At 52.1% G+C, this 20,307-nt stretch overlaps 1 protein-coding gene and 1 pseudogene across 4 annotated transcripts in view; one reads left to right on the forward strand and one right to left on the reverse strand.

Moving 5' to 3' along the window:
• Positions 1 to 331: 331 nt before the first annotated feature.
• Positions 332 to 20,307, forward strand: part of CAPN2 (calpain 2) — a 61,503-nt gene continuing 41,527 nt past the window's right edge. For 2 of the 4 annotated variants that reach the window (XM_029227798.1, XM_029227797.1), the window contains exons 1-2: positions 332 to 793; positions 5,375 to 5,444. In XM_029227798.1, coding sequence (XP_029083631.1) covers positions 557 to 793; positions 5,375 to 5,444 — 307 coding nt within the window. In that variant the 5' untranslated portion in view covers positions 332 to 556. The remainder of the gene's footprint in view (positions 794 to 5,374; positions 5,445 to 20,307) is intronic. The other 2 variants (XR_003794351.1, XM_029227796.1) reach the window with 2 other exon arrangements.
• On the reverse strand, positions 9,277 to 14,722 carry LOC114898389 (annotated as a pseudogene).

A 20,307-nucleotide genomic window follows, 5' to 3' on the forward strand; every position in this document is an offset into this window, starting at 1 on the left:
TCTGGTGACTTAGAATCCCTGTTCTGCCTCTAATTAGTTGTGCAACATTGGATGATGTCATTGAACCTCTCTGATGCTCAGTTTTCCCATCTGCCAATTGGGACTATAGCGGAGGGACAACCTTCTCACAGAGCTAATTTAGTCCCGTGGAGCTCTCTCCCCGATCTTCTGACTCACAGGGTGTGTCCTGGAGAGTCAGGACAGCCCCAGCCTCGCGTTTCGCCCAGGGTTGGGTTTGAGTCCCCACTTTTCCACCAGGACGCCCAGGTGCACGGCGCGAGCCGGCTCGGCCATCCCAGGCGCCGGCCGCCGTCCTCCCGCCGGCGCTGTGCAGGCCGCCGGCCGGCAGGGTCTAGCGCCGCGCGCCGAGCTGGCGGGGAGCGGCCAGGCCACGCCCCGACGCGCAGAGTGCGCTGCCCTGCCGGGTGAATCATCACCCGCGGCGGCCGCTCCCAGTCCCGCTGCCGCGCGCCGAACCCTGGCCGCGCCCCTGCGGAGCGCCGCGCAGAGCAGCCGCTGAGACCCTCGCTCGCGCAGCGCGGACACCGGGCCGACCATGGCGGGCATCGCGGTCAAGCTGGCGAAGGACCGGGAGGCGGCCGAGGGGCTGGGCTCGCACGAGAGGGCCGTCAAGTACCTCAACCAGGACTACGCGGCGCTGCGGGACGAGTGCCTGGAGGCCGGGGCGCTCTTCCAGGACCCGTCCTTCCCGGCCCTCCCGTCTTCCCTGGGCTTCAAGGAGTTGGGACCCTACTCCAGCAAAACCCGGGGCATCGAGTGGAAGCGGCCCACGGTAGGCAGCGGGCCCGCGGCGGGATGCGGGGCGGGCGGGGCGCGGAGACCGGAGGCGCAGCGACCGGGCCTCGCGGCAGCCGAGAACCAGGCCCAGCGCGTGGGGAGCCCGGGGAGCGCGCAGAGCCGAGCCCCGCAGCCGGGAGCCCCGTCCCCGCGCTGCCTAGCCGGGGACTCTGCAGGCGCGGGGTCGGGGGAAGCTCCGCGGTCGCCCGTGTCCCCTCTGCCACCCACGGCGCCCGCAGGACGGGCCGAAATGCACGCTGCCCGTAAATCCCAGTAGCAGTCCCGCCAGCAAAAACTCACAAAAACTGGGTTGATATAGGGGGAACCTGGAGAAAACTTGTTGGACTCCGGTGGGGAGAGAGTCTGCGGAGAAGGGAGGCAGGGTGCCGGGGGTGGGGTGGGTGTGGGGTGAGTGGGACACTATCCAACCGGGAAAAGTCGGTCTCTAACTCGGTTAGGCTGCTTCAGGAAGGGAGAAACTCCACGCCTGGCCTGGTGCTTTGTGACTAAGGATTGCCTCATGCAGCCACGGTTAGATTTATCCAGTCGGAGTTTCCTGTTTATTTTTCCAAATGGGGGCCGACCTCCCTGTAACATTTACCCTGGAGATTATCAAAAGGATAGTGGGAGATGCAGCCAGGAGCCAGTTCCTGCACCTTACTCACCCTCCCAGAATCCTCACCCCTGCATCTCAAGGGCCCCTCGGTGTTCCCTTATCCTGCCCCGCTGGGTGTCTGTCCTCCTTGCCCTGGCAGGCCTTGGAACAGTTTCCTTCCTGATTAGTTTGTCCATCCTATTTCCCCTGGAACCCCTCCTGGCCCCATGTCCTATGGGACACCTCACCGATCTTCCCCCACCAAACCTCAAGGAGGCTTCCTGGGAAATACAGCCTCCAGACTCCTGTTAGGGAAATAAACATTCCCGCCCTGCTCCCACTTCTCTGAGCCCCTCACCCCCACCCGCTAGTCACCTTCTGTTACTCCACACCCAGCCCGTAGGCAGCAAGTTCAGTAGGAAGTGTCCTTGGCCTGGAGCACTTGAGTTCATTTCTTGCTAACCTGCGTGAGCCGTTTAACCTCCCTGCCTCCGTTTCTTCGTCTAAAAGAAGAGGTGATGCCTACATAGTTTCCTCTCCCCACTGGCGCACCAGGCCCAGCACCTTTTAGTTTCTCAAGGGCACCCATCTCTTTCCTGCCTCACCTGCCAGGGATGCTCTTTCCTGGTTTTCTGGGGTCTGGCTCACTTACTCTTTGGGACTTAGTTAGATGTCACCTCCCCAAAGAGATCTTTCCTGACCATTCTTAGCAGCCCCCTTCTCATCTTGTTATTCTTTATCACTGAACCCTGCTAATTTCCTTCATAGCATTTTCACAACTTATAAATGTAATTACATATATTTGTTTGTCCTTCCTAGTGAACTGCAGGGACCATGTGTGTATTGTGCACCAGTCTATCCCCAGTGCATTCAGAATATGCATTCATTCGTTCATTCATTCATTTAACAATACTTACCGAGTGCCTGTTATATGTCAGGCAGTGTCTTAAATGCTTGGGATACATCTGTGAACAAAGACTGTGACTATTTGTGGAATGAGTGAATGCAAGACTAATTAGACTCAAACAGAATTACAGCTGTGAAAGTGATAAACGAGAATGTATTCGCCTTACATTTGTATAGCACTTTACAGTTTACAAAGTGAATTTACATACTTCTTTGCTTATTCTTTCATTCACTCAATAAGCGTATCTTGAACACCTACTGAATGCCAGGCACAGTGCATATGGTTTCTGCCCCTGAAGGCTTTAGGGGCTAGTGAGGGGACACAGACAGGCCACCCAACAGTTGGAAATGCCTGTAGGACTTCCAGATGGGGAAATAGAGATCTGAGACCATTTTAGGGCCCCAGATTAGGGCGGGACAGGGTGTGCACTGCACATCCAAGGGGGAGGGTAGCTGTTATTGTCCCATTCAGCAGTTGAAGAAATTGAGGCCAGGGGAGGTTAGCTATTCGCTCATACAGGTGTCTGGGGTGGAGCCAGGACTGTGTCCAGCCTATGGGTGTCGAGAGCCACAGCTCACAGCCGCCCTCCTCTGCCTTCTCCAACACCACTGTGGTTCGGGTCAGGCAAGGCGAACAGACACGCGTCCACTGGATCTAGATGGAAGCAAGTCATTGGTAACTGTAACAGAGCAATTGCAGTGGCATAGAATTGCAATGGGGTAGAAGCCGGATGGCTGTAGACCCCAAAGTAAGGAACCGGAAATGAAGAGCGTGCCCAGCTAATTCCAGAAGGGTGCCTGTGAAAGGAGAGGAGGAAAAGTGTCAGGGAGAGTGGGACTTGGGGCTTGAGAGGCTGGTTTTCAGATGAGAGCAATTGGAATGTGTTATATGTCAGGTCCCAGAGAGAAAAGCAGCGGGGAGACGGTGAAACAGAGCCACCAGGAAGTGAGAGTAGGGTTGCAGGAGGGAGGCAGGGGAGCAGGCCAGCCCTGGAGCAGGGCCTGCTCCTCTGGCCACAGAGGGCTGGGGGCTGGGAAGGAGGCTGAAGAGCACATGGCTGCAGTCCCTGTGGCTGACGCAGAGGCACAGTGAGGAAAAAGCCGGCACCCTCCGAGGGTGCCACCAGTCAGGTGGGAGCAAGGGCAGGTGTGTGAGTCCCCACCTTACCCTGAAACATCTAAGGCCTCTGAGTGGTTTATGATTTGTTTACACTCAGCTGGCTGAACTTAGCCTCAAACCTGCATCTCCTGCCTCAAGTTCAGTGATTATGATCATCTCCTCCAGTAATAATTAATAGTAGGTGACTTTTATAGAGCTCTTACCAAGGCATGTGTACATAGTCATCTCATTTAACCCTCAGAACAACCTGATGTGGTAGGTACACTTGTCAGCGCCATCCCCATTATACAGATGGGGAAACTGAGGCTTAAAGAGGTGAAGTAACTTGTCAGGGTCATAGAACCCATATAAGAAGTGACAGAGCCAGAATTCAAACCCAGGTTGTCTGACTCCAAGGCCCAAGCCCTCAACCCCTTTCCTGGGACTGTTAAGTTCCGTATTTAATTCCGTGCCCTTCATGTTGTGTACAAGTTTCAATTTCCTGAAGCATCTCTAAGGGCCACTCTAAACTTTTCCTTCTTTGGAGAGGGTGCCAAAGGTGTGAGGAAGTTTCTCAAATATAGTGGAAAAATCCTTCTAGGGTAAGTGCCTGGCACACTGAAGATTGTCTGTATGATTTTTGGGCTCCCAGCACCAAACCCAGTCTCTTCCATCAGCAGGATAAGCGTTTGGCTGGCAGGCCTTGGGCCAAGCTGGCTTCATTTGCCTCCGCAGAAAAGCATTCTCACTGTCCCTTGTCATTCCCCCAAACAGCCCAACCTTAACAGGGAAGGGACAATGCAGAGGCATGAAAGGAGTGTGTTCTGCTACGGATCCCGAAAGAGCCTCTACAGCCTAAGCCGGGATGGCCAGGGTCTAGATCCAGGCCTCACCCAAGAAAAGCTTCTGCTTGACAGGGAGGGGGGTGGGGGGATGGGTACAGGGGGCTGGGCGCTATGGGGTGGAGCTCTTACGAACCAAGGGGTCCCGGCCGAGGGAAGCCCAGATTCATGCCCTGACTTCCTCTGTGGTTTTGGGGTGGGGCTCTTCAGAATCAGGAAGCATACTCAGAGGGGGCTGCAGAAGGGCCAGCACTGTTCAAGGTTGGGTTCCAGCAGGCGACTTGTGGGACAGCCCTTGGAGACTTGTTAGTAATCCATTAGGGGCAGGGCAGGAGGGAAAGAATATATGGTTTACACCGGTGAGTTCAAATCCCAGTGCCATCTACAGCTTACGAGCAGTGTATCTTGGGATATGTGGCTTTATCTCTTAGCCTGTCTCCCCACCTGTGAAACGGTGTGGGTGTCCATCTGTGTTCCCGGAAGGGCTGCCTGAGATAAAGTACCACACACAGTATTGACACACAGCAGGCTCACGGTATGTGGACCCCCAAGTATCATGGCCTGTGGACGAATCCAGAAGGCTAGGTGCCTTCCCCTGCCCTCAAGAAGCGTGTGAGTGTTAGGAAGACAGACTGGTACCCAGCACCACCGCATAGCACACAACTCGCTGCTAAATTGCGGAGCACACATGCTCTGGGATTCAGGGTCAAAAGGATGGGTGAGGGCTGGACTGTGAAGGAGGGCTTCATGGAGTTGGTGGCAGTGGGTCTTGAGATACGGTAAGATGTGGAAAAGGAGAGAAGAGCGTGGGAGAGGGAGGAATTCCATGCAGGAACAGAGGAGAGGGACCGGCATAGTGGGCAGGGCAGCTCCAGAGCATGGACCGTCTCAAGGCCCCCAGAGGAGGCTGGACTTGGCACTGCCCTGGCCCTAGGAAGGTAGCGTGGTGAAGTGGGCTGTAGGCAGTGTGGAGCGTTGGGATCCCGTGGCAGTCTAACTGTAACTGCATAGCTTTCCCTAGAGGGGAGGGGAAGGGGCGGAGGGGGTCCGATGCACCTTCTGGGAACCGAGGTGTCCTGACTACAGAAGCACATGGCAGGTGGGTTGACAGCACTTTGTGGGTTTCGTTTCCAGGAGATCTGCGATGATCCACAGTTTATTACTGGAGGAGCCACTCGCACAGACATCTGCCAAGGAGCCCTGGGTAAGTGATGGCATCTCAAACAGGCTACGGGGGCTTGTCTGAAAGGCTGTGGATAGAAGGCGTGAGGGATGATCTATGGCTCCACTCCCTTGCCAGAGAGTTTGGCAATTTCCAGTTCTAGAAGCTTCCTGGAATGTCTTGTCCCCTGAGGACCCCGTGCTGCGGCAGACAAATGCACAGATGGGCAGTGAGGTCTCCTGGGTCCCCTGCCCTGGGCTAGTTGTTGAAGTTACAAAGACACTCCCACTAGAAGACGGAGGAGCTTCTGGATCTCAGCCACCCTTGGTGTCTGTATGTCCTGGGGCCCGTGTTGCTAGTGGCCCACGGAACAGTCAGGCTGTGGGCTGAGGGCCAGGTGGGAGGCCTAGCCCAGGCCCGGTTGCAGCACTGAGACATCAGTTCTCTGGGGTTCAGGGGTGGGATGGTGATTCAGTGTGTGGAGGAAGAGGAAACCCTAACACTCACTGCTGGGAGGAAGTTAACGTATCAGGGCGTTCTCAGTGTTTGCAGGACGAGCTCACCATGGTATCACAACAGTGAATGTGGGTGCTTATTGTCACAGAGGCAATTGAAATGTTCATTTAAGTAAGTTCAACTGGAGTAGCTGAATCGTGAGGGTCTGAAACTTTGCTCTCTGTAGCTGAGCTCTGATTTTCTGGACATAGTGCCTGCTGAGATTGGAACCTGCTCCAGCTTTGGCATGAAAGCCCCCAAGTTTTCTTTTTTTTTCTTTAATTTATTTTATTGAAGTAAAGTTGATTTACAATGTTGTGTTAATTTCTGCTGTACAGCAGAGTGATTCAGTTATACATACATTCCTTTTCATATTCTTTTCCATCATGGTTTATCATAAGATATTGAATATAGTTCCCTGTGCTATACAGTAGGACCTTGTTGTTTATTGCTATACAGGACCTGAGGGTTCTGCAGAGAAGTCTTAACGATGGGGCCTGGGACCACTATTTAAGATTCTCATAGAATCCATGCTCATTTTTTTTTACTCATAATAGATATGGGCCTATGATCGCTGGAGGAGATTATTTGTTGCGAATAACCAAAAAGTTGTTTCGAGCCATCAGCTCCAACTTGCTTTCCAGACCAGTCTATCAGTAACAAAATTAATCATCTTGAATTGTACCTTCTTTCCTGGCCCACCTAGCAGAGGTTCTGTCCTGGGAGGGACTTGTTTGAGGTCATCCAACAGCTGAAGTGAGGGCCTGGAATGCAAATGCAGAGCGTCTGTGTGTTTAACCCCTGAGCTAGGCTGGGAGGGACTTGTTTGAGGTCATCCAAAAGCTGAAGTGAGGGCCTGGAATGCAAATGCAGAGCGTCTGTGTGTTTAACCCCTGAGCTAGGCTCCCCAGAAGGGGCATGGAAAGTTTTCAGTCTCTGAGGGATGTCAGGGCATTTGTGTGAATCGTTAGGACAGGCAACTGGGAGCCCCTCGTGAAATGGGTCTCCGAGAGCATGACCCAGGCTGGGCGTGCAAACACCGCTCTCTGAGCTCAGCCTCTGTGTGCAAATTCCTGAGATGCCAGAGCACATTCTTACCCACAGAAAACATACCTCCCATTTCCCACCTTCTCTCCCCAACAAAAGAGAGATGCCCAGGGGGCCTAGGGCACCTAGGTGGGTGCTCCAGGAAAATCCATTGGTTAGAGAAAATGGAAGTTAACAGGGCTAGAAGTTGATGGAGACTTTGACCAACCATGGGGGCTTTAGGAAATCTGGAAAAAAAATGACAACTGTCATACCTGGGCTAAATTCCACACCTAGACTAAACATCTACTTTAAAGTTTAATGACATCTTAAGGGCCAAATTGCAAGATTTAAGTCCTGGTTAAATACTGTCAGGCCATTTGGAGAGGAGACTCTCACAAAGCTTACACTCCCTGGGGTAAAAATCCCCATGCTATGCACCAAATCAAATAGAAACAAGATTAAGTGTAAGTCCTTTAAAACATTTCTCAGTAATCAGGTCTGTAATTTCTAAGGTTTTTTTTACACCACATTGTCCGTTTTGTCCTCTTGGCCTTTTATTTTGGAGGATCTGGGTTTGATTACTATCTGTGAAGTGTGGTGGACTGAACTCTCACTCTGATTCTGGCATCCGGACACAGGGTGGGCATGGGGTGGTGACTGTCACCAGGTCCCAGCAGGTTCGGAAGCATCAGGAACAGGGGGGCCGTGGCAGTGACACCTGGCCACACAACCAGAGATGCGAGTCAAGGCTCAGCTCTTAGTTGGCAGACCGTGGGCACGTCATCACTTGGAACCTCAGTCTCTTCTGAAAATGGGAGGGAGGGGGAGAGTCAACGGGGTGACCTCAGAGATCCCCTACGATGGGGCAGTCAGCTATTCTAGAGTCGTTCCTCATGCCTGACACTGAGTGTAAATCTTGTGCTGGAGAATCAAAGCACCGAAGGCAGATCTCTTATCTCAGAGCAGGAATGATAACAGCCCCTATCACTGTATAACAGTATGCAACTCTTGGAGCATTTTCATTGCATTGTCTCATGTAATCATCCAAGTAAATATTTTCATCCCCACTCTGCAGATAAGAAAACTTATCTTATCTGGAGGCAGGGGGTGGGGAGCCCATGCAAGGCCACAAAGCTAAAAATTGCCAAAGGAAAGAACCCTGATCTGATTTTAAAGCTTTCCACACTCTTCTCACTCCCATCACAAGTGGCCATGAGGCTATGTTGAGGGATTTTGGAGGTAAAATTCTCAAAGCAAAATTTATTTTCCTACCTGTACTTTCTACCCTGAGACTCACTCAGTTCACCAGTGAACCTGGGCGGGGCCCATCCTGGGACTTGTACATTTCTCAGCCTCCTGCCTCACTTCGCAGGGCTGCCCAGCAATGGTTAATCCACCAGCTCCCACCCACTTTCCCAGAGGGTAAGCTGGAAGCCTCACCAAAGTAATTCCAACCATGTTTGCAGAACTGCTCTGACGTGAGCCATCTGCCTTGCAGACCTTGGTTGGGCTCAACACTGAGCCAGTGAAGAAAAATCTGCCCATCTGGAAGGGCTGGAGACCCAGGCTGAACCTCGGCCAGGCTGGCGCTACAGCTAAATATGGCTCTGGAGTTGCTGTTTTCAGCCTCTTCTTACAGGTGATGGCCATGGAGTGGCCCCAAGAGCCCAGGAGGTCCCAGAGCTGAGCTCCTCCTACCTTTGGTTTTCACTGGGCCACTGCTGGGCTTTAACCACTGCCCCCTTATAGCCCCCCATGGGCCCCACAGCCTTCAAAGCTCTCAGAGGAAGGTAGCTGCCCTGGCCAGGTGCCCCCATAGGCCCTCGGCTTCCTGGGGGAAGGCTCGAGGCTGCCAGCGCTGTCAGAGCTGTTGAAACCACACAGCCCCGTGTCTTTGTAACCTGGCCCCTCAGAGGTGGATCACCCTGCTTCTACCCCTAAAAGTCACGTGGGCCCCCAAACACTAGGAGATGTTTGGCTACAGGGTGCCCCTCCCCACAGCCCGGCTCAGCAGAGAGTGGGGAAGGGCAGGGCCAGTGGGAAAAGCGTGCAGGAAGGAGGTTTCCAGTTCCTGCTTCCTCCCCTGCTTACTAGCCTGGGTGACTTTGGGCAGGTTACCCAAGCTCTCTGAGCCTCAGTTTCCTCTTCTATAAAATGGGAATAATGATAATACTCCTTTCCCAGGGCTGTGATGAAAAATGCGATTAATATAGGCAAACACATTGGCAAATTGTAGAATCCTGAACAAATTCAACCTCTCCCTATTTTCCCATTTTTTAAGTACTGTAAATAACTTTTAAAATGATTCTTAAATTATATATTTTTCTCAGTGTCTACAATCCATTTTATTTTAATATAATCTAAACACATACCATTTAGAAAATACCAAGAAAAATTTATGTACAAGAGTTGATGCTGTTGCATTCGGATAAAGCTGGCACGTTCTTGCTACCAGCATAGCCCAGGAAACACCACCGAGGAAACCTAATATATTGGAATAGATGTTGTGGTGTTTGGCCCACAGTTTGATAGCTCTCAGGGTTAACCTGAAGTTGTCAATGTTTGGTACTAGATGTACAATTTCATCCATTACCCTGCAACCATGAAGACTTCTTACGCATCTTATATTTAAATTTTTAAGCAGACTGTCATCTCTTAAGCCCAAGTCTCCTGGAATAGTCTGCAGTGCTAATCCTGCAAACAAAATATCAATCTCTATCCCATCAGAACACAGTTTGATAACTGGTACAAATGCTTCTTCAACAGCTCTTCAATCTTCTACTTCTTCCTGTAATTTCAACTTATCATAGAATGAGGTGAAAAAATCACTTCGATCAACGTGTCTTGGTGCAACACACAACACATTAATATCGGCACCTTTTGTATGTACTCCTAATCTCTAAGATCCAAATGTAAAACTTTTTCCACCACCGTTTTCAATTACAGATTGTGGAAGATTCTTGCTTTCGCTGATTTCTCGCATCCACTCTTACCAGGTTATTTAATTTTCCCCAAATTAAAATCCTGCACTGCAGTTCCCCTTCCTCTTCAAAAACGCCAAAGGGCTTCAGAGTCTCAATTAGTTTCTGTGTAAGTAGGCAGTCAGTCTCCTTGGGGGCTGCTAAGCTGATGGGAGAGGTAATGCCATAGTGCTTCTGCGGCAGCTGTGTTTGCTGTGATCCCTGCGTTGTAACTGGAAACCGCATGGTCTCCTGCGCGGACACTGCCCAGTCATCCGCCTCCCCCGCTGCCGCCCTGGGCATGACCCACTGAGACGGGGGTGAGGGGTGCCTGCCTCAGCCCTGGATCCAACCCCCTTAAATTATAATTTTTAAAAGCCATTTTAATAGGTGCCTTTTAAACATTTTAATAGACTTTGTTAGAACAGTTTTAGGTTTACAGAAAAATTGAGATGATAGTACAGAGAATTCCAAACACACCAGCCCAGTTTCCCCTACTGGTAACTTCTTACATTATTAAGTGTGGGACATTTGCTACAGTTAATGAACCAGTATTGATACATTATCATTAACTAAAGTCCATACTTTAGCTTTCTTTAGTTTTTACTTAAGGTCCTTTTTCTGTCCCAGGATCCCATCCAGGACACCACATTACATTTAGTTGTCATGTCTCCTAAGGCTCTTCTTGGCTGTGACAGTTTCTCAGCCTGTTTTGGTTGACCTTGTCACTTTTCAGGAGTACTGGTCCGGGATTTTGTAGGATGATGCCCCTCTATTGGAATTTGTAGGTGCCTTTTTAAAAAAAGAGTGCTTGTAGTTAAAAAAAAAAAAAAAAAAAAGAACTAGAAAATAAGTGTTGGCTGGTTTGGTGAGGAAAATAAATATATTTTTTCCTGTTTCTTAAAACAATGGCTTCACCGCCAGCCGCAGCACTGCCCTCACCGTCCCCGACCCCAGTGGCTTCTCCCAGCTCCTGGGGCAGATGTGTGCGGTCCGTGAGTCCTCCTGTCCTCTCCCCGGCAGCTCTTCTGGTTCTAAATGCTTTTTCACAGCCTTTCTCCCCTGTGGCTACTGCCTGGGCTCCCAGCTTCCTTTCCTTCTGCACCTGAGACAGGCCCATAAACGCGCCAGGGATGAATCTGCCGGCAGCCCCGTCCAGCCCTGGCTGCCCCAGCCTTGGCAATCACACAGCGGGGTTCCTGCCTCATCCGAGGCCTAAAGTTGGGCACATCTCTCCTTGGCTGTCCCTGACCTCCTCTCCCCAGGGAGGAGAGGCAGTGGGAATCCTCTCCAAAGAATTCCCCCACCATTGTCATGTACATGTTCCTCTGAAGCCAGAGGAAACTTGCAAAGAGTTTACACGGTTCCTTGGCTCCCCGTGGGCCTGTGGATCAGAGTGTGACTTTGCCCTTGTTCGGGCGCTGAGCCAGGAGCCAGGCCACATCCCTGTGTGGACTCTGCTCTGCTTCTGAGTTGAGGGGATTGGATCCTAGTTCCGTAAGGTCTCACTACTTCTGGCGTTCTGTGACTTCCACCGGCAGCCCGCGCTCTCCACCACACCCCGCCGGCACCAGGCTGCAGATCATGAGCAGTAACATCTCCACCCCAGGGTCTGAGACCCTTGCTCAGATCATCCCCCACAGGATCAGCCACAGAGAGGCCCCCAGCCAGGGGATTTCAGAAATGAAGGGCCATGTGTTCTGTGAGGTCTAGTGGGGTCCTGGGCAGCAACTGTGGGGCGAGGAAGCCCCAGGAGGAGGGTAGTCTGCTCTGGCTGGGCCAACGTTGGGTGGCCTGTGTGCAGTGGGGCAGACTCTAGACCAGCACTGTCCACCAGCACTTTGAGCCGTGATGCGAATGTTCTACATTATCAATATGGTAGCTGCAAGCCACATGTGGAGCATTTGAAGTGTGACTAATGCAACCAAGGGACTGAATTTTTAATTTTCTTCAGTTTGAACATGAAAAGCCACATGTGCGTTATGGCCACTGCAGCGTTGGGATCCGGCCTCCCATCCTTGACTTTCTGGGGTGGGATGGTCTCCACACAGAGACAAGCAAGCCACGTACATCAGTAAGCATCTGTAAATGGCAAGGTCCAGAGTGAGGACTTGGGTGTCCATCAGTTAGAGGTTGGCCTCTTGGTTCTGCCACTTCCTGGCTCTATCACATGGGGTAAATCACCGTCCTCGTTAAGCCTCAATTTCCTCATCCATAACATGGGGATGATAGTAGTATCTACCTCAGAGGGCTGTGAGGATGAAATTAAATAATGCGTGGAAAGCTCAGAGTGCCAGAGGCTGACACTTAGTAAGGGTTTAATAACTGCAAATTGCAAGTTACGTTTGGGGAGAGTGTGGCTTGAGGGGAGTATGGAAATGAGGCTGGGGAGGGGAGATGGAGCATGCCCTGCTGTGTCTTGAACAACCAATGGGGTCCGTCTCTAGCACTTGGCATTAGGAGGTGACCAAGGTGCTGATGTTTGGGGAAAAGTTCAAGAGACTCGATGAAGTCTCCTGCTCCAACTTTCAGGGCTCATGCAATGGCTGTTGCTCCCTGACGTTTCCTAAAAGGCCAGGAGGCTCCTCACTGCCACCACACTTGGGCTCTCTCCTCTCCCAGCACTCGCTTTGCCTGTAGCGCGCCTGCTATTTTCAGTCTCAAGCCTCTACTTACCCACCTGTGAAATGGGAACAAGGTGACATGTCTGTCCTTTCCTTTTCCCATGAGACGGAGAACCTTAAGGCTGTATGACTGATGGTTTCTCTCTCTCTGGGGATCAGGACCAGAGTGAGAAAACCTCTAGCGTTCACTCTTATCGCAATCCCTGACATGATCTCTCCCCTGTGTTTTGCCGCCCCAGCTGCATTGAGACTTTACCTTTCGTTCAACACTGTGAAGGCCTCCAGGAAACCAGGAAAGTAGATCCTCACCCTCTGGCTCCTCCGGGAGGTGAGGAAGGAATTCTGAGGAGTAGGAATCTAAGATGGGGTTGGCTCCACCTCCTTGCCTGCTGGGGCCTCTGGGCACGGAGGGGTTGGGGAGGAAGGCGAGGTTGTGGATGTGGATGGCAGGAAGACACAGGGCTACAGTGAGCTGGCTGGTAACTCTGCCATCTGGTAGTGACCGCAGCGTCCACGGTCGCGGGGAGCTGGGGGGCAGAGTCGACACCTACAACCGGGAGGCTGTGTCCTCCCGGTCCAGGGCAGCCGAGGGCGGCACGGGGCAGGGCCTCCCTTCCGAGAGTCTGGTTCGTCCATGCAAGTTCGGTGTGCGACAGTGTGACCCTGAGGCCTCGGCGTCCTCGTCCGCCTGCATCCTCCCTTCTCCTTCTCCCTTTCAGGGCCCTGCTCCTCAGGAGCGGCAGGGGGAAGGGAGGGAGAGGGCACACATGTGGTTCGGATCATTTGTTCTGGCTGCAGTCGTGCTTGCAGCTCACGGAAGGAGGCTGAAGCCCCGTGTTTACCAGGGTTGGGATGTGAGCAGAACGGAGCACCTCCACCTCCCCCCGACAGTGCCGATATAATGAGACGTGATTGTGTGTAGGGGGTCATTCCGCTTCGGGGGTTCCCTTCTCTGGGCTGCTCCAGACAAGTGAAGCAGTCACGGAAGGGATGGTCCCGTGGGACTCATCGGCCGCCATCGCGGAGGGCCGGGCACTGGCAGGGTGTGCACTTCCTCTGGGGAGCGCCAGCAGCCCCGGGATTGGGGGAGCGCCTGTTGGCTCCCAAGGACTTCCTTCCAAAGCTGAGACGCCCCAGGCTGCCTAGGCCAGGAGACAGTTATTCTGTCAGCAGGGTCTCAGGTCTGCTGGAGACTGCTAAATACCAGTGTCTCGGGAAGGGTCAAATTTAGCCAGAAGTAGCCTCAGTATCTTGGTCCCTTTATCATTTATCTAGCTGTCACCATGGAAAAGCAAAGGCACAGAGCCCTGCAGGGATGAAACACAGGACAAGCAGGACTTGAGAGGGAGAAGGGTTTCCCCGACCTCGGCCCTGCTGGTGGTTGCGGCCGGCTCATTCTCCATCATGGGGGTGTCCCGAGTGCTGCGGCACGCGTGGCAGCGTTCCCAGCCTCTGCCCATTAGATGCACTGGCAGCCCTCCCCAAGCATGACAACCCAAGATGTCTCCACACAGAGCCAAAAATCCCTTGGGGGTAAGGGGAGCAAAAACGGTCCTGGGGGGGAACCAGTGGTAGATCCGGGGAGAGAAGGAGGCTATGGACACAGTAAGCACCACGGGGCAGGCGGAGGGCAGTCATTGGGCATCCAGGGTGTGATGCCTGTTCTAGCAGCTGGTGAAGACCAGCCCCACACACGTCCAGAATCACCTCCCCTAAGCCAGCCACAGTTGGGAGTAAGCGTCGTCCTGGGGAAGGAGGAAACATGGAGCTGCAGTCAGGGCGGCATGGCTGGGATGTTTGACCCCATGGAGAGGAGCTGCTGCAGCAAAGGAGGAGATCGGCCCTCTCTACGTCTCAGGACGCTCCCCTTGGCGGGCCGTCTGTCTCATCAGCTTCCCGGAGCAGGCATGTGCGGTGCATTTCAGGTCCTGGGGTGCCCCGGGGACCGCAGAGTGAGTGGGTGTCTGGGCACGGCGTCCTGGAGCTGGCATCTCTCCGTGTTGACTCCTCTCTTGCTGGCACGTCCCCCCCCCCCCCGCCAGGGGCAGACTCTGTCAGCTGCCTCTTCCTGCCCCTGGCCAGGCACAGATTTCAGGAAGGTCCTGGTCTCCTTGCACCTGTATCTACTGCGTGGCAATCTGCCCCATCATCAAAGGCTTGAAACAACAGCAATCATTTTCTCATTCTCTCCTGTGGTTCTGAAGGATAGATAGCTGGGCTTAGCAGGGGGGACTCTCTCAGGGTCCCTCATGGGGTTGCAGTCAGATGGGGACAGGCTCAGGTCACCCGAAGGCCCCCCACTCATGTGTTTGGTGCCTGGGCTGGAGGCTCTTCAGCTGAATCTCTGGGGTCTTCCTATGTGTGGTCTCTTCCATGGAGGCTTTAAGGGAGCTCCACTTCTTACACAGAAGTTACAGAGAGAGAGCCTCAGAAATCACAGAGCATCACTTCTGCCATATCTATTCACTGAGACAGACAGAGGCCCCACCAGGTTCAAGGGGAGGGATGCAGATTCCACCCCCTGGTGGGGAAGGGCAAGGTCCTAGAAGAACCGGTGAAACCGGAAATATCGTGGCTGCCGTTTTGGGAAGATGCCACAGTTCCTCCCCTTTGAATAATGGTCACCAGTGGTGACCCAAGGCTGCTCGGACACTAGCCCATCGTGGTTGGGGCAGGTGTGTCCTCTGTTCTCTGGGACTTCCCAGTACGCAGGGCGGAGGGGCACTCAGTGGGCTGGGCTGGTGGTGCCAGCTTCAGGACTCCCTTCACCGGCCGAGCTTTCCTGAGACACCCTGCCGGGCCCCGAGGCCCTTTCTGCTTCCACTCCTTTTCCCAAGCAAATTAAAAGGGGAGGGGGAGGTCTGAACTACGAGGGGGGGGGTTCCCTGAGGTCCCTTGAGAAAAGTGGCTTAAGTGATCTCAGCAGGTGCCCAAGGGTGGGCCAGAGAGAACGACACTAAAAAGGCGTTGAACAAGCGAATAAATTCAGGATTAATGCATGCGCACTCTTCTGCTGCAGGCACAAAGTACAGTAAGATTTTGTGTGAAAACCCACAGGAAAGGCAAGCGGGGAGAGAAAGTATCAAACTGCAGAGACGGGGGAGGCAGTTTGCTTGTTAAAGGAACCCCTTGCCTTGTCTTCTGTGAGGGGACAGAGCAGAGTCCGCGAAGCCATCCTCAGCCCAGGGGGCGGGTATCGGGGCCCCTGGTCCTGCGCTGGGGTGGGGGTGGGCGTAGGGGGCAAAGGCCACAGTCCCGGGTGAGGCACGGGCAGGGGTGAAGGTGAGGGGCTCCATCACTGCAGGGGCCATTCTTGGGTTTTGAGTAAATGCGTTCGTGTCTACATCCTCATCAGTGCGTCCCCCCTACCCCCTGCTTGCTTCTGAAGATCCGGCAGGGGTTCAAGATGATGAGACGGGCCCCAAAAGCGCTCAGCAGGTCACAGTCCTCCCCGGTCTCACTCCCTCCTCCTTCCCACCTACCCGCACCCCCGTCCTGAGCTGTCACCCTTTCCGAAACAGGGCGTAACTCATCCCCAGTCGCGACTTCACCTCTTCCGGGCCTCAGTTTTCTCCCTTATAAACGTAGAAGATAAAAAGAGCAAACCCTCAGAGACGGTGTTCTAAATGCTTGACTTTTTTTCTCCCATTTAATTCTCAACTCTGTGAGGCCATTTCCTATCATGAAACCCATTGTATGTATGAGGAAATGAGCACAAAGAGAGTAGTTTGCCCTGAGTCAGAGCCGGAATTTGAACTCCATGTTCTGGCTCTGTTGTTTCTTAATTTTGGGGCTGTGAGGGGGAAGGAAACCTGACTCCTCCCTAGAAAATGCATATATTTGCATACATACAAAAGGTGCACACAGTGTTTTCGGGTTCCAGATCTCTGAAGCCCATCCAGGACCCCCAGTTTCCCTTTTTCATCTGATCCTAACAACCCTTTGAGGATATGTGTGTTATTATCCCCCTTCCACAGCTGAGAGAACATGGGCTCAGAGAAATTAAGAAATGTGTCCAAGATTACACAATCTTAAGTGGCGGGGTCAGGATTCAAATCCAGGTCAGTCCTCCTAGCTCTATCCAGGGGATCTTTCCTTTCTGGTTGGGGGATCACCTGGAGGCCCCGCGGGGCTGTGGGTGCCCGTGCAGCCCCTGCCCTGTGCCTGGGATCCGGGAAGGCCAGCCAAGGCGTACCTCCCCCTCTCACCTCCGTGGTGGGTCAGCACATCAGCCCAGCCGCAGCCTTCCTTGGGACCCATCGGCACCCAGGCTGACGGCACCCAGGTTCTCATCCAGCGGGCCAGCGCTCCCAGTGGGCAGGCACCCTGCAGCGGGCTTGTGGACCCCTCTAGCTGAGTGCTGGCAGCAAGAGCCCCAGGACAACATGGACTGGACTCGTAGAGGGGGTTGTGCAGGAAGGGTGATCCCTAGGGCCTGGGCTGGAAGGACAAACCCAGCCAAAGGGGACTGACAGGGCGGCCAAGAGCCAGCATTTGAGGAACCCAGAGAGAGTGGAGTTGGTGCAGGGGCCTCCTGGTGCCAGGAGGCAGCAAGGTGCATGGAAAGGTGAGAGAATGGGTGCGAAGCAAGATGAGAAGGGCAGTTCTTTAAGGGAACGGGCAGGAACACAGCCTCCAGCGAGATACGTCTTTTATAGGGATCCAGAGGTCCCCACTGGGGAGGGCAGGGAACCTCTGCGCCCACCTAAGTCCAAGTTCAAGGGGCAGGTCTGGCATGAGGTCCTGGACAGCCCCCGCCCCGGCCTCGGCTGGTTTCCTTTCTCTCGTGCTTTTTATTTGCTCCACCCCTACCCCGGCTCCAGACTCCCAGAACCCTACCTCTACCTTTTCCCCACTAACCTGCTCTCGGTCATTTTCATGTTAGGGCATGTAAATGCACGGGTCCCTTTCCCTCCGTACTTGCGTTTGAGGTCCCACCTCAGTGCAGGGTGAGGACTGTTCTGTCCGGGGAGTTTCGTCTGCACGTGGTGCAGATGTGCAGAGGAAGGGGGCTGCGGGCTGCAGTGGGGAGGGGCACCCAGGTGGGCTTCTAGGGTAGGCAGCAGGGCAGAAGATCCCCAGCCTCACAGGCCTGTACTGGCCGAGTGTCTCCCAGGACAGAAAGGAGGGGCAGAAGCTTAGCTGGGTGTCGGGGGAGCCCAGATGTGGGAGCGGTCAGCCTGTCGAGCCTGCTGGCAGGCCTTCAGGGTGGTTCAGGAACCTCTGGGCAGGGCCCTGTGTGCTGCCTCAATGATGGACGGGGCCAGCAGCCACCTGCTGAAAGGAAATGTTGCAGGGAGCCAGGGTGGTCAAGGACCTCTAGTGACCCAGCTCTGATACTTGTCCCTGTTTGTGTGCAGGGCTCTGGACAGACCGAGGCAGGTATCAGGCTCCCAGAATGAGAAAGGCAGGTGACAGGTGGTGAGTCAGAAGGTGTTAAGTGTTTAGATACGCCTCACCTCATTCCTCAGAAATTGTTTTGGCCTAAACGCCCCCCCAAGAAAAGGCATACAATGAAACCATATATTACAAAGAAAAATAATCAGTTCTATAGACAGGACTTCCCTGGTGGCACAGTGGTTAAGAATCCGCCTGCCATGCAGGGGACATGGGTTCAAGCCCTGGTCCAGGAAGATCCCACATGCCGTGGAGCAGCTAAGCCTGTGTGCCACAACTACTGAGCCTGAGCTCTAGAGCCCATGCGCCACAAATACTGAGCCTGTACTCTAGAGCCCACGAGCCACAACTACTGAAGCCTGCGTGCCACAACTACTGAGCCTGCGCTCTAGAGCCCGCGAGCCACAACTACTGAGCCTGCATGCCATAACTACTGAGACTGCGCTCTAGAGCCCGCGAGCCACAAGTACTGAAGCCCGTGCGCCTAGAGCCCATGCTCCGCAACAAGAGAAGCCACCGCAATGAGAAGCCCGCGCACTGCAACGAAGAGTAGCCCACGCTCACCGCAACTAGAGAAAGCCCATGCGCAGCAACAAAGACCCAAAGCCTTTAGCCAAAAATAAATTAAGTTAATTTAAATTAATAAATAAAGTACAGACAATCCAGAAAGAAGAGGTTGTCAAAACCTGGAGAGAGGAAAAATCACATGGGTGCTGTCAGAAGGACCTCAGCCACTAGAGGTGGGCCCTGCAGCTAGTGTTGATGCCTGACAGCCGCTCACTGGGCCCCCAGGGAAGATCTGGTTCTGAGCAGCCCAGCTCCTGGAGCACCTCCCAGGGTGAGCCAGTGGCTCCTGTGCCCTCACAAGGTAAGCCAGCGTCTCCAGTGAGCTCCATGGTCCCTGCCTGTGTGAGATGTCAACAGCAAGGGTTCCAGGGTCAAATAAATTTGGGTAACATTCATATTATACCCCACTCCCCTTACCCCTGGGAAGGTCACAGTGTGTAATTATTGAAAGGCTCTGAGATGTCTCCACACTTGACCTGGTTAGTTTTGCATTTCCCAAACTTACTTGACCACAGAACCCATTTCTCAAGGAGCATCTGTTAACCCCAAGGAACTAGTTTCTACACGACACACTTTAGGGGACACAGGAATAAGTGACTTGATTGGTTGTTTGTTCTTACTGACTAGAGACCAATTATTATGGAAGACTTTACCAAAAAATAATCATTTTCATTTAGAAGACCTGATATTAAGCTACTTTTTTTTTTTTTGCTGCAAATACTGACATAACCAATTATCTATTGAATGCAATAAACTAGAGTTTCTGGTAATAAAACTACGATTTAAGCACATAGGACACATGTTCTATATAATAAATCATCCAAAAATAACTTCAGTTTGTGAAGATATGAATTACAGAAGGGGAGCCAATACTATGTTCGCCCAGTTTTTCTTTTTTCTGTTTCCCCCTTTTTGTTGTTGCTGTTCTGTACCTTGCTTTGTTTCACTTAACACATCTTGGAGATTATTCCGTATCAACAGAAACCATCTTCGTTTCTTTTTAGGGCTGCACAGAATATTATCGTAGAGGGAGCATAGTTTGTTTCACCTGTTCTCTATGGATGAACATTTACCTTTAGTCTTTTCTGTTGCAACCAATGCTGCAATAAATAACCTTACACATACATTATTTTCACACGTGAGTATGTCTGTAGGAAGATTACTACATGTGGAATTGCTGGAGCATATTGACGATATCCTCAAATTGCCTTTGTCGGGATTGAGCGTGTACATTCCCCCACAGCCTCTCCAAATGATCATGCTTTGACCTTTGCAGTCTGAAAGGTGAAAAATGGTATCTTAGCATAGTTTTACTTTATGTTTCTTTTATGATGAGTAAGTGAGGATAAATGCCTTTTACTATGTGTAAGAGACATTACTTTTTCCTTTTTCCATTAACTCTGTTTATATCTTTGCCCATTTTTCTGTTGAACTTTCATTTTTTTCCTTTTAAATACTGGGAAGATTTATATATCACTTGTGGTCTGGGAGCTGAATAATAGATATTTTTCCCTATTAATTTTTGGTTTAACCTTGCTTATTGTGATTTTTTTTTTACCATGCAATTTTCTTTACTTTAAAGTTTATCATTTAAAATTTTTATGGCTTCTAGGTTACAATTTGATAGCCTGTCACCACTCTAAGATTATAATAGAATTCTCCCATTGTCTCTTCTAGGATATATAGATTTATAAATATATTTATAATGTGAACATATTAAAATATAATATATAAATACAGAAACAATACATATGTAAATAATACAAATGGCTAGATTTATATATAACATAAATAATATAAAGTACATTGTTAAGATATATAATGTTATGTTTA

This window comes from Monodon monoceros, unplaced genomic scaffold, assembly GCF_005190385.1.
Source record: "Monodon monoceros isolate NGI ecotype Baffin Bay Population unplaced genomic scaffold, NGI_Narwhal_1 Super_Scaffold_18, whole genome shotgun sequence".
Taxonomy (NCBI): domain Eukaryota; kingdom Metazoa; phylum Chordata; class Mammalia; order Artiodactyla; family Monodontidae; genus Monodon; species Monodon monoceros.